The 16,941-nt window shown below is 35.7% G+C and overlaps 1 protein-coding gene across 1 annotated transcript; it reads left to right on the top strand.

Moving 5' to 3' along the window:
• Positions 1–9,100: 9,100 nt before the first annotated feature.
• LOC107933890 (putative disease resistance RPP13-like protein 1) lies at positions 9,101–11,638 on the top strand. The gene is made up of 2 exons (XM_016866196.1): positions 9,101–9,175; positions 10,355–11,638. Exons 1-2 carry the CDS (start codon positions 9,101–9,103, stop codon positions 11,636–11,638), a joined length of 1,359 nt encoding a protein of 452 aa, XP_016721685.1.
• Positions 11,639–16,941: the final 5,303 nt, after the last annotated feature.

The following is a 16,941-nucleotide window of genomic DNA, read 5'->3' as shown; positions in this document are numbered from 1 at the left end:
CTTCATTATGTAACTAAACGAAAATAACACGTACTACATGTAATGAGGTGTCTAAAAAACTTTAAAGTTGTATTAATAATACAAAATTATAAATAATTATATTTTTTTATATTTAAAAAACACTACCTGCAAGTAACTTTCTTGTTTAGATATAATATTTTACTCCAAAGATTCCCGTGCATGCTTCCTAGAGAGTGTTTACCATAAGTTTTCATATAAAATAAAAATTTTCGGTTATCCAATTATTTCCTTAAATATTTTAGTGCTTCGTTAGGTAGTGCATTAAAAATTTGGGTATTCTTTTGAAATATTGGTATCGTATGTATTAAAAATTTTAGTATCCCTTTAAAATATTGATACCGTGATAGAAATATTGGTATTAGTTTAGAAATTAATACTATAAAAAAATTTTAGCATCCCTTAAATATTTTAATATTTCTAATGTTCAAATTTTGGTTTTACTTTAAAAATATTGGTTCACGATAGAATTTTGGTATATGATTAAAAAAATTTTGTTTACCAATAAACCAAAATTTATTCTTTTACGTATTAAAATTTTTTTACATATTAGGTAATCTTTTTATATCACCATTTATTTTCAATGAAATTATGAAATTATAACACCAAAATTTGTTAGTATGGATCAAATTTTGGTTCATATATCCTATACCAGGATTTCTAAAGGATATCAATATTTTTCAAGGGATACAAAAATCTGAAAGGAAACTAAAATATCTTAAATTTTGAAGGGTACCAAAATTTCTTTTAGGTGTACCAAACTTTTTAAGTAATACCAATAGTTTTGAGGGGATAACTTAATTTCTAAAGGTGTACTAAAATATTTGAAGATCAATTTGGGGGAAACACTTGTCGAAACCATTTTTTTGTTTAAAAACGGGGATCGACTTTTTGAAAATACAACATGGAGTCGCCACTAATATTTTTTGTTTAGGTGTGATCGGATCACCTAATAAAATATTTTATTCCATTTAAATCAATTTTGGCCTACGTGAATTTGAGAAGACAGGTTCGGGAGTCGGTTACGTATGAGGAAGGATTAGCACTCTCACTACGCCCCAAATTGGTACCAAATTGATCAAATATTGTCCTTATGTCTGAGACTTGAAGCTATTTTTGAAACATGGTTCCTTTGAAAACATTTGAATAGCTCAAGTTGATCGTCAAAATTTTCTTGTTTCAAAGGAATGGAGCATCATATCCGACACGATAGGACATGCTCCTTTATTCCCTCGAGAACACGATAAATTTTTGACTTCCCAAAATCTATATGTTGAAAATTACAAAAGGATGTCCAATTATTTAGTTCAACGAAAAATCGAAACCCAGCACGGTAGGGCACGATTCCTCGAATTTCCAAACATTGGACATTGCCTTGTTTTAGAATTTAGAGAATACGAATGAAATTCTAAAGGAATATCCGATTATCTTGGACAAACGAGAAATCGAAACCCAGCACGATAGAGCACGATTCTCTGAATTTCCGAGCATCAAACATTGCCTTGTTTTAGAAAATCTTATCTCGAGATAACAAAACATCACATCCAATACGTTAGGACACGACATTTCAAATTCTCGAGAATAAGTTTTTTTTTATCTAAAATTTAGGTTTTTATTTAAAAAAAAGATATTCGGTTATTTAGATTAAACGAGAAAAATCGAAACCCAATATGTTAGGGTGCAGTTTCTCAGATTTCTAAATACCAAATATTTCCTTTGCAAAAGTATCTTTTTTGTGTCGAATAAATGTTAATATAACATGAATTTGTAATAAAATGCAAAAAACAGGCTAAGATGATGATATGTGCAAATAAAATAAATGCATTAATAGAAAACTATATAAAAGACAAGCATAAAGGAATTAGCAAGCACACGAACTAATTACAGATCGAAGATAACGAAAAATAAAATAAATAAATAAATAAATACATAAATAAATGACATATATAAGAGTAAATAATGAAAATAATGATACAAATAATGAAAAATATTAAAATATAATATTATAATATTAAAATAATAATAATATTTACAATAAAAAAGAAAATAATAAAAATTAATGTACTAATAATATAATAGTAATAATAATAGTAATGATAAAATATAATAGTTAATGTAATATTAAAGTAATACTTAATATAATATGATAATAATAATTATAATGAAATACAAAAAGTAAATAGAATATATTAATAATATTAAAAAAGTAGCAAATAATAAGTATAATAATAATATTAGAAAACAATAACAATACCTACGGTAATAAACCTAATAATAAAAAAATAATATTAAATATGATATAAGAATTATATTAATATTAAAAATAATTAATTTAATGATAAAGGCATGAAAATGAACAAAGAAAAGGATTAAAACCGAAACAAAAGCATAGTTCTGGGGCCAGATCAAAAATAAAAGTAAGAGGAGGGACCCATTTGAAGTGCGCGAATGACATGGGGGACTAAAAAGGAAATTTTCCCTTCCTTCCAAAATGTTGCGTTTTACACGAGACCAAAATGAAAACGAAACAAAATCAAAGGGGCGAATTTAAAAAGCATAACAAACTTAATTGTAAAATGATAAAAAGCAGAGGGACTGCGTGCGTAAATTTTCCCTTTTTTAAAAACACGCGGATCCTTCTGTCGGGTCAGGTCAACACGCGGATCCTAGCCTTAAAACAACGTCGTTTTGGCATTAAGAGGGCCAGCCAAAACAACGTCGTTTTGTGGGGCTATTTAAGTCCGATTTTTTTTTTAATTTCATTCCTCCTCTGCTTTTAAAAAAAATTCTCCTATCCTCTCTTTTCTCTGCAGAGGCCCTCTCACCGGTGAGGGCTCCGGCCAGTCGTCACCGTGGTGCGGTGGTCGGAGTTTCAAAAAAGGTATTTTTTTTAAAAAAATTTAAATATAAATGTATTTCTCTATATATATACCCCTTTTTAGAAGAAAAGAAAAAGAAAAGAAAATATGTACATATGAATAGATTTAAAAAAGAAAAAGAAAGGAAAAAATAAAACACCTTAGTTGATTTCTTGATTCTCTGCTTTTGCTTTTGTTTTCAAGTTTTTTTTTTTGTATTCCAAAAAGTTCCTCCTCTTACATGATTTTCGAATGGCTTTTTTATAGCCATCCTTTTTTACAAGTTTTATTATTATTTCTTGCTGTCTTTTCTCCTTTTCTCTTGCAGGAGCAATTGGGGCGATGGAGCAAGTGATGGTGGCAAACGGTAGGGGCGGCACACCTAGGGGGCTAGGGTTTCTTGGAGAAGTTTGGGATAATGGGCTAGGGTTTGCAATTGGGGCTGATTAGTTTTTTTTTTGTAGTTGGGTTTTGTATTTGGGCTGGCCAAATTGGGCTTGTAACAACACTCATTAAAAAAATTGATATAAACTACCCATAGTTTGTCCCCAATTCATAAATAGAATGATAATTTACTTTAACACACTCAAATTTATATCCTCTTGCATTAGTAATAATATCCATACTTATCAAGTTAAGACTCAATCGAGATCATTAGTCTCATTTTATATATTCCAGTATTTGGTTAAATTTTCTGGTATACTAAAATATCTAACAAGATACCCTTAGAAATTTTAGTATCGATTAAAAATATTGGTCCTCCATTAGAAAATTTGGCATATGATTAGAAATTTTTATAGCTCTTAAAAATATTGGTATAGTGTTAGAAATTTTGGTACATGTTATTGGACCACACACGAGCAGGAAAAAGAAAATTCTGAAGATAAAATTAGGAAAAACAAGCACCAATAAAAACTATGTATTAATCCCAACATTAATATCGTCTTATATAAATCTAACAATCTCCCTTAAAAATTTTGGTATCATTTTAAAAATTTTAACTGTAAATTTAAGTATTTTAAAATATCTAATGCTTTTAAGAATTTTTATATCCATTAGAAATATGAAAATATTGATAAGATTGTTATGAAATCAAGTGAAATACCATAGCTGCAACAAAATAGGTGAAACAAAAGCTATAACAGGTAAGATTGTTGTGATAGGAAACTCAAATGAGGTGAAGTGGGATTTGAAATTCCCTCAAAACTGTTGGATTTTGAGTGTACTTTAACGGGGTAAAGTAAGAGTTGCAAACAGAGCACCAGCAGCAACGTATTATACCCGGATAAAATATGAAAGAAAAAAACGCTTGAAGCTCAAGCTTTAAGCTTGCTATTGAAAATAAAGAACAGAACCTTGAAGTTTTTGAAGGCAAAGAAATATGGAGCATAAAAACTTGAATGAAATTCAATGGATTTTCATTAAAAAAAACTTTGGCTTGTAGCCCTTACATATATCAGTCATTGACTGATCAAAATAAGTCAAATACATCACCTAATGTATACCTAATACCACTAAGATACATTGAAACTTGATAGACATAACTTGCACACATGGTAAAGCTGATTTATCAATCTATCAGCACCTAATTACATCAAACATAAAACAAACATAGTTCCAAATGAACTAGAATGCATTACATTAACCAAAGTAACAAAATGGACAAAATGAACAACTGGAAACAGACTTTAGCTCTTGGCTCGGCAGCTTCTGGTATTGGCCTACTCTGTATGGTCTGATGGTTTGGTGCATGAGTTGCATGAAGGGCCACATTCTAACACTCCTCCTTGGTCTCCATGCTGCTAACTCCAAGTTCTTTCCTTAACTTGATGAACCTTGAAGTACATAGGGCCTTTGTAAAAATATCAGCAACTTGGTCTTCTGAATTGCAATGAACCAGCTCTATCTCTCGAGCTTGTTCCATCTCCCTTACCACATGCAACTTAATGCTGAAATGTTTGGTTCTACCATGGAAGATAGGATTCTTTGCAATTGCAACAGCAGACTTGTTATCACAAAAGATCTTTGTTGCTTCCTTTTGATATAGGTTTAAATCACCAAGGATTTTTCTAACCCAGATGGCTTGGTTTACTGCTCCAGCAGCAGCCATATACTCAGCTTCTGCTGTTGACTGAGCAACAATTGATTGCTTCTTGGAACTCCAGCAAAACATAGCTGAACCAAGGGTAAAAGCATACCCTGAGGTGCTTTTCATATCATCTTTTGAACCGGCCCAATCACTGTCAGTGTAGCCTATCAGCTTCAGGTCTTCATTCCTGCTGAATTTCAATCCATAGTTCAGGGTGCCTTTGATGTACCTGAGCACTCTCTTTGCTGCTTGAAGGTGTTGTTTGTTGCAGCAATGCATAAATCTTGACAGCACACTAACAGCATATATGATGTCTAGTCTGGTTGCTGTCAAATAAAACAAGCAACCAACTAGACTCCTATAATCAGTTTCACTAACCTGTTCATAGCCTTCTTGACTTGATAGTTTTGCTCCAACAGCCATAGGTGTGCTTGTTGGTTTGCAGTTTTCCATAGAGAATTTGCTTAGAATTTTTGCAGCAAATGTCTTCTGCCCCAAAAAGATTCCACTATGAGTTTGCTGCACCTCCATTCCAAGAAAGTAGGTCATTTGCCCTAGATCAGACATTTCAAACATCTCTTTCATTTTGGCCTTAAAAACAACCAATATATTTTGGTCTCCTCCTGTCACTAAAAGATCATCAACATAGAGGGACACAATAAGCTGTGTTTCAGCTTGGTTCTTCTTAACATACAGAGTTGGCTCACTAGAACTCCTTTCAAACCCCAAGCTGACCAGGTAACTGTCGATCCTGCTATACCAGGCCCTTGGTGCCTGTTTTAGGCCATACAGAGCCTTCTTCAATTTGTATACCATGTCTTCTTTGCCTGACACAACAAAGCCTTGAGGCTGATCAATGTAGATCTCCTCTTCAAGGAAGCCATTGAAAAATGCAGACTTCACATCGAGCTGGTGGATTTTCCACTACTTCTGAGCTGCCAAGGCAATCAACAATCTAATGGTGTCTAGCCTGCCCACTGGTGCAAATGTTTCCAGGTAGTCCAGACCATATTTCTGGCTGAATCCTTTTACTACAAGCCTGGCCTTCAGTTTGTTCAAGCTCCCATCAACATTTTGCTTGGCTCAATAGACCCACTTTACTCCAATAACCTTCCTCTTGGCTGGTCTAGGAACCAATTCCCATGTCTGGTTCTTTTCAATCATGGCAATTTCATCAACCATTGCCTGTTTCCAGCCTTCATCAGCTTCAGCTTCTTCAAAACTGCATGGCTCCACTATGGCAACTTGAGCCCTTTCATAAATTTTAGCCAAAGGTCTAGTGCCTCTGACTGGCATGTCATCAATGTCCATATCAGGACTATTTTCTTCAGGCTCTGTTTGATCAACCACAAGTTCTTCAGAGACAGCTTCAGGTTCATTCTTGTCCCAATTCCAACAAGCCTTCTCATCAAACACTACATCTCTGCTCACTTGGATTTTGTTGGTTAAAGGATCCAGGATCCTATAACCCCTTTTTACCATACTATACCCGGTTAAAATACCAGGAACAACCCTTTTGGACAACTTGTCCCTCTTAACAGCTGGTACTTGGCTGTAACATAGGCAACCAAAGACTTTCATATAAGCCAATGATGGCTTGAACCCGAACCAGGCTTCAAAAGGTGTCTTGTGAGCAAGTGCTTTGGTTGGAAGCCTATTCTGAATGTAGACAGCAGTGTTGACAGCTTCAGCCCACATGGTCTTGGGCAAATTCTTCTCAAACAATAAACATCTGGCCATATCCATGAAGCTCCTATTTTTCCTTTCACTAACCCCATTTTGTTGGGGTGTGTAGACATTGGTTAGTTGGTGTTTGATGCCAGCGTCTTTGCACAAAGCTTGGAACTGAGCTGAAGTGTATTCAGTTCCATTATCTGACCTAATGGTCTTTATCTTGCAGCCTACTTCTGTTTCTACTGCAGCTTTGAACTTCATAAACACTTGAGCAACCTCAGACTTATGCTTCAAAAAATAAACCCAACAGTATCTGGTACAATCATCAATGAAGAGAATAAAGTACCTGTTGCCACTAAGTGACTCAGTTCTCATGGGGCCACAAACATCAGTGTGCACTAGTTCCAGCTTGCTTGATGCTCTCCAGGTGGTGTTTGCAGGAAATGGAAGCCTGGCTTGCTTTCCCATCTGACAGACTTCACAAACATCTTCACTCTGAACTGTCTTGGTGAAGTTTTCAACCATTTCCTTACTGAACATTTGAGCCATAGATTTGAAGTTGGCATGACCAAGTCTTTGATGCCAAAGCTTGGTGTCTTCAGTTGAAGCAACATGAGCTGAGTGTGAGTCACCTGACCAGTTGACTTCAAAGCATTTGTCACTCATGGTGACTGTCATGAGGCTTGATCCATTTGGATCGGTGATTTGGCACTCCTGGCCCTTGAACACAACTGAGTACCCCTTTTCTAGCAGTTGAGAAATGCTAAGTAGGTTCCTGTCAATCTCAGGTACCAACAGCACATTTTTGATGATTTTGTCACCTATGGCAGTGCATATTTGCACATCTCCCTTGCCTTCAGCCTTGATTAACTGACCATTCCCAATTTTTACCTTGGTTTTGCAGGATCTATCCAAAGTTTTGAAAATTGTTTCATCTGGTGACATGTGGTTGGTGCAGCAACTGTCCAGCAACCAGCCTTTTGTACCTTTCTTCTGGCCAGCTGAGCATGAAACAGCAAAGACTTGTTCTTCATGGTCACTACTTTCTTCAGCCACCCGAGCTTCTTCATTCTTGTGTTGAGGTTGATTTTGGCCAGGTCTACCTTTTTCTTTGCAGACTCTTTCAACATGGCCCTTCTTCTTGCAGTGTTGACACACAGCATCTGGCCTGAACCAACATCTGGCCTCTGGATGACCAGGTCTTTTACAAAATCTGCAGAGTCGATCTCCTCCTCTTGCAGCATCAGGCTTAGGCCTGTTTTTCAAGTTCATTTTGCCTTTATAGGCTGAGGTGCTCGAGGTGCTTTAGCCTTAGCTTGGAAAGCACCCTCCTGGTGCTTCTCCATTCTACTGGCTCTCCTTTGTTCCTGAGCATAGAGGGCATTAATGAGCTCAGTTAGGGAGATTGTTGCCAGGTCTCTCGAATCCTCCAAGGATGAGATCTGTGCCTCATATCTTTCAGGCAATGTTGAGAGCACCTTCTCCACAATTCTTGCCTCATTGAACTGTTCTCCTAGCAATCTTATGCTGTTGACCATAGCCATTATCCTGTCTGAGTACTGCTTCACTGTCTCTTCTTCCTTCATTTTGAGATTTTCAAAATCTCTTCTCAAGTTTAGTAACTGCTGCTGCCTAGTTCTTTCAGTGCCTTGGAACTCCTCCTTGAGTTTGTCCCAGGCCTGCTTGGGAGTCTCAGAAGCCATGATTCTAGTGAAGATAACATCAGAAACACAGTTCTGAATGCATGACATGGCCTTGTGCCTTTTGGTCCTCTCATCTGCATGTTGTCTGATTTGAGCCACTGTTGGGTTGGCTCTGAGTGGAGCTGGCTCAGCATCTGTGTTGACAACTTCCCACAGATCGAAGGCCTGCAGGTAAGTCCTCATCTTAACCTGCCATATGTGGAACCCTTCACCATTAAAGACTGGTGGTGCAGCAGGAGAAAAAACTGATGAAGCCATTTAACTTTCAACAACAAGTCCTCTAAGATGAAAGCTCTTGATACCAATTGTTGGAGTTTGAGTGTACTTTAACCGGGTAAAGTAAGAGTTGCAAACAGAGCACCAGCAGTAACGTATTATACCCGGATAAAATATGAAAGAAAAAAAATGCTTGAAGCTCAAGCTTTAAGCTTGCTATTAAGAATAAAGAACATAACCTTGAAGTTTTTGAAGGCAAAGAAATATGGAGCATAAAAACTTGAATGAAATTCAATGGATTTTCATTAAAAAAAACTTTGGCTTGTAGCCCTTACATATATCAATCATTGACTGATCAAAATAAGTCAAATACATCACCTAATGTATACCTAATACCACTAAGATACATTGAAACTTGATAGACATAACTTGCACACATGGTAAAGCTGATTTATCAATCTATCAGCACCTAATTACATCAAACATAAAACAAACATAGTTCCAAATGAACTAGAATGCATTACATTAACCAAAGTAACAAAATGGACAAAATGAACAACTCGAAACAGACTTTAGCTCTTGGCTTGGCAGCTTCTGGTCTTGGCCTGCTCTGCATGGTCTGATGGTTTGGTGCATGAGCTGCATGCAGGGCCACATTCTAACAAAAACCCATAGCTGAAACAAGTGATGAACTCAGATTATTCTCAAATAGCCTTCATCTTTTTAAATGAAAGACAAGCTTACATGACAAAAGTTGCAAAGCGTCTGATTTTACCAATTTGCTGCCAGTAATATTTAAAGCCTAAAGAACAGAAAAGTGATTCAAATCAGATAATTAATAGGAAAATTATTCAAAATTAGCTACTGTGGAAGACGATGTTACCTCTCCCTTTTTCTACAGCATAAATTCTTCAATTGTTGGTTAAAGATGAGAGAAGTTTCAACCAATGTTGAAGATAAAAGAGGTGATCTGCTTCAGTTGAAATTTGGTTCAATGATTGCAGGTCAGTGCGGGAATCTTTTAAGCTTCCCACCACCATGATGAAACAAAGATTCGGTTATATTAATAGAGAGTTGACATTTTTATTTTAAATTTTCTATTATGCTTAAATTATTTTTATACCATCAACAATTATTTTTGAAAAAAATATTTTACATATATAAATAATATACGCAGCAGATGATAAGATTGAAGACTTACTCATTTTAATTGTGCATTGTTGAACTTGAATCTAAATGTTGAAGGACCCTATCACTTTAAGAGTCGATCACTATTCACTATTCTATTTGAACGATTTAATGAACGATGTTATAAAAATATTTTGAAAATTATTTGGATTAATTAATATTATTATAAAATAATTAATATTATGTAAACTAGAATATACTGAAAACTTCAACTCTTCCCCATGCTTTCACACAGCTAAATTTTCATTGAAAAGATCGATAAAAGATATGATATATCTTCAGAGATTATTTTTTCACTCGGGAAAATATATTAGTATATTCAACCATATACGTTGACCTCCAACAATCACATGGGGATCATTGACAGTTTCAACGTTCCAATTCGATACTTCATAACTAAGCTAGATTAAAAAAGAAAATACTTTCAACATTAAGCTTTTACAAATCATTTTACCACTCTCTTTTTCTCTAATTCAATCCTCCATTGTTGAGTTTCTTTCACAACCATGTCTATTGCTGGTGGAGAAACGGCACTTTCAGTCTTTCTGGAGTTTTTCGCTAAGCTGGCTTCTTATGATCAGATCCTCAACTTCGTCACTCAAAAGTAGGTTAACCAGGAACTCAAACAGCGGCAAAAGATATTGCCAAGTATTCAAGCAGTGCTCAATGATGCAGAGGAGAAGCAAATGGAAGACCCCAATGTGAAAATCTGGTTGACTCAGCTCCAAAACTTGGGTTACGATGTGGGCGATGTTTTGAATGAATTTGAAATCGAGGCTTTACAACGAAAGTTGCATGAAGATGAAGCCAGCACAAGTAAGGCACAAAAACCCAATGCTTCTTGGTTTACTAGTTTCATTAATTCAAGAGCTTTTACGTTTAATAAGAGGATGATTTCCAAATTACAAGAGATCACTGATGAACTAAATGGTTTGGCAAGAGAGACACACAGATTGGGTTTGAGACAGATTGATGAAACTGCAATGTCTAAAAGAGTTAAAGTAAGCCTGCAATTTATGTCTTTGGTGGATGAATCTCATGTTTATGGTAGGGAAAAGGAGAAGGCTGATATACTTGAATTGCTATTCTGCAATAATGGGAACGGGAATGGAGCTTCTTTGATCCACATTTTTGGGGATGGTGGGATCGGCAAGACAGCTCTCGTTCAATTCGTTTATTGCAGTGATGATATAAAGAAGGCCTTCCATCACAGGTTCTGGATACGTGTTTCAAAAGATTTCGATGTCACTCTGGTGACAAAGACAATTTTGCAGTCCATCTCTGATGTGCGTTGTATAGTTCCTTCTTTGGATAATCTTCAAGCCTTGTTGAAGGATAAGTTGTTCGGAAGACGCTTTTTGCTCGTGTTAGACAATATTCGGGACGAGAATTACGATGATTTGGCCCTCTTGTTAAAGCCTTTTTCTGTCGGAACAAAAGTTATTTTGACAACAAGGAATTGCGGTGTTGTTTCTTCAGTTGTTAGTAGTGCTAAAGCTTACTTGTTAGAGAAGTTATCACATAAAGATTCTCTCTCTGTGTTTACTCATCATGCATTGAAAGCAAGTGATTTTAGCGGGCATCAAGAGTTGGAAACATTTGGGGAAAACATAGTGATAAAGTGCAATGGCTTACCTTTGGCAGCTAAAGTCATTGGTTGCTTGCTTGGCACTCATGTGGAGTATGGTGTATGGAAATATGTATCAGAGAGTGAGATATGGGATTTACAGCAAGAGCAATGCGGAGTTATTCCAGCTTTGTTATTGAGCTATCATCATCTTCCGCCGTATTTGAAGCGTTGCTTTGCATATTGTTCTTTACTGCCTAAAGATTACGAGTTTGAGAAGGAAGAGATCACTTTGTTATGGAAAGAAGAAGGCTTTCTACAATAAGCGGACTCGAAAGCTCACATTGAAGATCTTGGTAGCAGATACTTTCAAGATCTAGTGTCAAGATCATTTTTCCAGACTTCCGTTCGGGATAAATACCAGTATGTAATGCATGATCTAATCAATGATCTAGCTCAATTGGTCTCAGGAGAAATATGCTTGAAATTGGAGGATGATAAACAACCGAAAATTCCAAAGGGCACTCGACATTCATCTTATGTTCGTGGCTCGTACGACGGAGTGGAGAAGTTTGCAGTGTTTGATCACATGAAACGCTTGCGAGCCTTTCTACCATTTATGATGCCAAAAGATGGAACTTGTTATATAACCAACACCGTGCTCGTTGATTTGTTGCCGAAGCTTCGATGCTTAAGGGTGCTTTCTTTAAAAGGTTACGGCATCACCGTTTTATCGGACATATTTGAAAATTTGGTACAGTTACGCTACCTAAATTTCTCACACACTTTAATCAAAAGTTTGCCTGCTTCAATATGCACCCTTTACAATTTAGAAACCTTAATATTAAAGGAGAGTTTGTTAGAGTGGTTACCCTCAGACATAGAACGCCTAGTAAACTTGAATCATATTGATATCAGCGGTGTAAAGATGAAAGCAATGCCCTATGGTATAGGTAAATTGACCGATCTTCGAAGGCTGTCGAATTTTATTTTGGGAGCAGGTGATGGATATCGAATACGAGAGTTGAAGAATTTACATCTTAAGGGTGATCTTTCTCTTTCTGGGTTGGAGAATGTTGTCGAAGCTCGAGATGCATTGGAAGCTAAGTTAATTGACAAGCCAGGCCTTGATGCATTAAGGCTAATGTGGAGCAGTATTTTTGGCAGTAGCATAAGAGATAAAGTAGTTGAAGAAGAGGTGTTGAACATGCTTGAACCTTACCAGGATCTTAAAGTGCTCGTCATACAGAACCACTCAAATGCATTCGTGTCGTTGGAGACGTTATGCTTTAAGGATATGTCAAATTGGAAGGAATGGGACATCGATGAGCATGCTGCGAAATTTCCCTGCCTACGCGAGTTTTGCATCGTAAACTGTCCTCAATTGTCAGGAAGGTTTCCAAGCTCTCTCCATTCCTTAGAGACACTTGTAATTCGTCGATGTACAAAATTGGTCGTTTCAGTTTCGAACCTCCCTCAGCTGCATGACTTAGAAATAGATGGGTGTGAAGAGTTGGTGCTTCGAGATGATGCAGACTTGCCACCATTGAGAAAAGTCTCTCTTTCAAATTTTTCAAAGTTTTCTCCCCTAACTGAGAGGCTAGTGTCAGGCCTAACCAACCTGGATCGTCTGAGGATTAGTAATTGTAATGAGTTGGCGTCCTTGTCATGGAAGCAGTTCAGTTTGGTCATGCATTTGAGGTCTCTCCGTAGCCTGGAAATGTCGAGTTTTCCACTACTTGAGGTTGAAGTACAGCAGTTGCAACTTGAGAAGGCCTGCACAATTGAATCTTTGACAATAGGAAACTGTGAAAAGCTTCAGAGGCTACCGCAAGACTTGCATTTCCTCAAATTTCTAACTGAGATGCAAATCAAATGGTGTCCATGCATAGTTTCTTTTTCGAAGAATAACTTGTCCCCAGTTTTAAAGGAGAAAATTTCAGCATCGATAACACATTTCTTCTTGAGCACTTGGAAATTATGGATTGTCCATCTCTAGTATCTTTATCATTGCCCATTAGGCTTCAAATTCTCATAGTTTCATATTGCTCAAAGCTTGCTTCCTTATCATCAAGTGGTGAGTTACCTGTGGGACTTAAACAACTAGTGATAAAGGACTGCCTTGCATTGGAATCCATTGTGCACACAATCCATGAAACATATTCTCTTGAACTTCTTGAAATCTGGAATTGCAGAAACATTAAAGCTTTACCTCAAGGATTAAACAAGCTCGACCATGTTGAGAAGATCAATATTTTGCAGTGTCAAAGTCTGGCTTCTTTGACAGCAAGTGGCTTGCCGGCCCGAAAACTCAAGTCGCTTTGTATTATGGACTGTCAAGGTTTAGGAGACCTTCCCAACATGCCGAACCTCACTGCTCTGAAGGAACTGTCCCTGTCATATTGCTCACCTGACTTGCCATTTCCAAAAGAGGGTCTTCCTACAACTTTAACATCACTTTCAGTCACAGGGCCTAAACTTTGTCGCACACTGCTTGAATGGGGACTGCATAGACTCACTTCTCTTAAAAAACTCTCAATTGACGGTGAAGAATGTCCACATGTGGTGACATTTCCACCAGAGGGATGCGTGCTGTGTTGGAATATTTTCAAATATTTATAGTATCCCAATAACTATAAATGAATGGGTGTAATTAATCAAAAGATAAAACTTTTGGTCATTGGTCAAAATTTATATCATTTGATTTTTTAAAAAATAATTATAACTATTCAAAAAATATTATTTGAATAGTTACAAAATTAAATGAATAATTATTATTTATTTATTCATAAAGACACCTATTGAAAGATGTCTCTATGAAGAGACATGAAAATTCCTATAAATAGGAATGGGATTTCATTTGGAAATCATATCAACAAATTCTAATATTATTTCTTCTCTTCCTTCATTTTCTAATATTATTAGATTATTCTATAAAGTATTGCTGCAGAAATCCTTTGTAGAAATTGAGTTTTTGTTATACATTACTCAGTGCATAGTGGACTATTCTCGTCAGTGCAAAACGCAAATAGTCATTGGCTTCATTGTATCCTCGAGGTTAATTTGCTTGGAACTCGTTTGCACACTGAAGATAAGTGGGGGCGAATATAACCTTAAAGATAGTGGCTTGATACACGCCTTGGATCCTGTCCTATTTCTTCTTTTTCTTTTCGAGTTCCGATCGTGTGTTCGAGTTTTTTCCTTACCGGAGTTTTGTACTAACAATTTTAAGGTTATATTTCATGATGACTACCACAACACATGAAAGTGGAACACTAAGGGAGTTGGCTTCCAACTTTGTTAAACTTGATCGTTTTGATGGTGGCAATTTTCGACGATGGCAGAAAAAGATGCACTTTTTGTTATCAACTTTGAAGATTGCTTATGTTTTGGATACTCCAAGACCTGAAGAGAATGAAAATGAATCTGTTGCTGCAACCCGAGAAAGACAAAAATGGGACAATGCTGATTACATGTGCATGGGCCACATATTGAATGGTTTATCTGATGGTTTGTTCGACACCTACCAAAACGACGTCACCGCTAAAGAATTATGAGACAAATTGGAGGCAAGATACATGACCGAAGATGTTACAAGTAAGAAATTTCTTGTCAGTCGTTTCAATAATTATCAAATAGTTGATGGTCGTTCTGTTATGGAACAATTTCGTGATATTGAAAAGATGCTGAATCAATTTAAGCAATATGATATGAAAATGGATGAAATGATTGTGGTATCCTCCATAATAGACAAACTTCCTCCATCTTGGAAAGACTTTAAAAGAAGTCTAAAACATACGAAAGAGGAAATATCTCTTGAGGCTTTGGCAAATCATCTTCGTATTGAAGAAGAGTATCGAAAACAAGATCAGAACCTAAATTCTAAAAATGCCAAAGTACATGTTACGGAGGAAGTACAGACTACTAAACCATTCAAGAGAAAGTTCAATCAGACTGATAGAGCACCTAAGTTCAAAAAGAAACAAAAGGGCTCATGCTATCATTGTGGAAATCCGGGACATTTCAAGAATGAATGTCGATTTTTAAAGAAGAAATCATCTTCTAAGGCTGATAATAACGAAAAGTTCGTTGCAATGATATCTGAAATTAATATGGCACAAGATGATAATACATGGTGGATTGATACCGGAGCAACCAAACATGTGTGCAAAGACAAAAGCATGTTCACAAAGTTCACACAATGTGAAAATGACAATGTCTTGTACATGGGAAATTCTTCCACCGCAACAATTAAAGGCAAAGGGTTTGTTGAACTACAATTCACTTCTGGAAAGGTTTTAACCTTAAATGATGTATATTATGTACCAGTAGTTAGGAAAAATTTAGTGTCTGGAAGTCTGTTGAATAAGTTTGGTTTTAAACTTGTTTTTGAGGCAGATAAGTTTATTTTGTCTAAGGGAGGAATTTTTGTGGGAAAAGGGTATATGTATGAAAGCATGTTCAAACTTAATATTATTAATAAGAATAAAAATACTATTTCTACTTATATGGTTGAATCATTTTGTTTGTGGCATTATAGATTAGGTCATTTAAATTATAGAAAATTGAATGACATGTATAAATTAGATTTAATTCCTGTTTTTAATAATAATATTGAAAAATGCAATACCTGTATGTTGACTAAAATTACAAGAAATCCTTTCCCTAAGGTTAAAAGGAAAACAAAATTGCTTGATATGATACATAGTGATTTATGTGACTTGCATAATACTCCTACATTAGGTGGAAAGAAATATTTTGTTACTTTTATTGATGATTGTTCTAGATATTGTTATGTATATTTATTGCATTCAAAAGATGAAGCGCTTGATAAATTTAAAGTTTATAAATCTGAAGTTGAACTTCAGTGTGAATCATTTATCAAGTGCTTAAGATCGGATAGAGGTGGAGAATACTATAATCCAAGTTATTTTGAACTCACTGGAATTGTCCATCAAGTTTCAGCCCCTTACACACCACAACAAAATGGTGTAGCTAAAAGGAAAATAGAGTCTTGATTGAAATGGTAAATTCAATGTTATCATATTCAGGTCTTGGACAGGGTTTTTGGGGAGAAGCTGTTCTAACAGCTTGTCATATATTGAATAGAGTTCCTAATAAGGAAACTAAAATAACCCCCTATGAACAATAGAAGAAAAGGAAACCAAACCTTAATTATTTAAAGGTTTGGGGTTGTAGAGCTATTGTAAAAGTTCCAACACCTAAACGTAAAAAGTTAGGTGAAAGAGGAATTGAATGCATATTTATAGGTTATGCACATAATAGCAAGGCATATAGGTTCATAGTAATTGAACCAAATGATTCAATTTCAATTAATACGGTTATTGAATCAAGAGATGCTATTTTTGATGAAAATAGATTTAATTCTATATCAAGACAATTACAACCACAACAATTGATTCATTCTTCAAATGAGAATGAGATTCCATTGAAACAAATTGATAATAATGATGAATCTTGTCAAGAAATAAGAAGAAGTAAGAGGATTAAAAAGGTCAAAGATTTTGGACCAGATTTCATTATGTTTCTTGTAGAAGGAAAAGGTGAGAGTATATGCAATAAGATACCTTATTGTTATAATACCGAATCTGATCCTATTACATTTGA

This window comes from Gossypium hirsutum, chromosome A01 (assembly GCF_007990345.1).
Source record: "Gossypium hirsutum isolate 1008001.06 chromosome A01, Gossypium_hirsutum_v2.1, whole genome shotgun sequence".
Lineage (NCBI taxonomy): Eukaryota > Viridiplantae > Streptophyta > Magnoliopsida > Malvales > Malvaceae > Gossypium > Gossypium hirsutum.
Note: the sequence above shows the minus strand (reverse complement) of the source record. Positions and strands in the feature narration are given on the sequence as shown.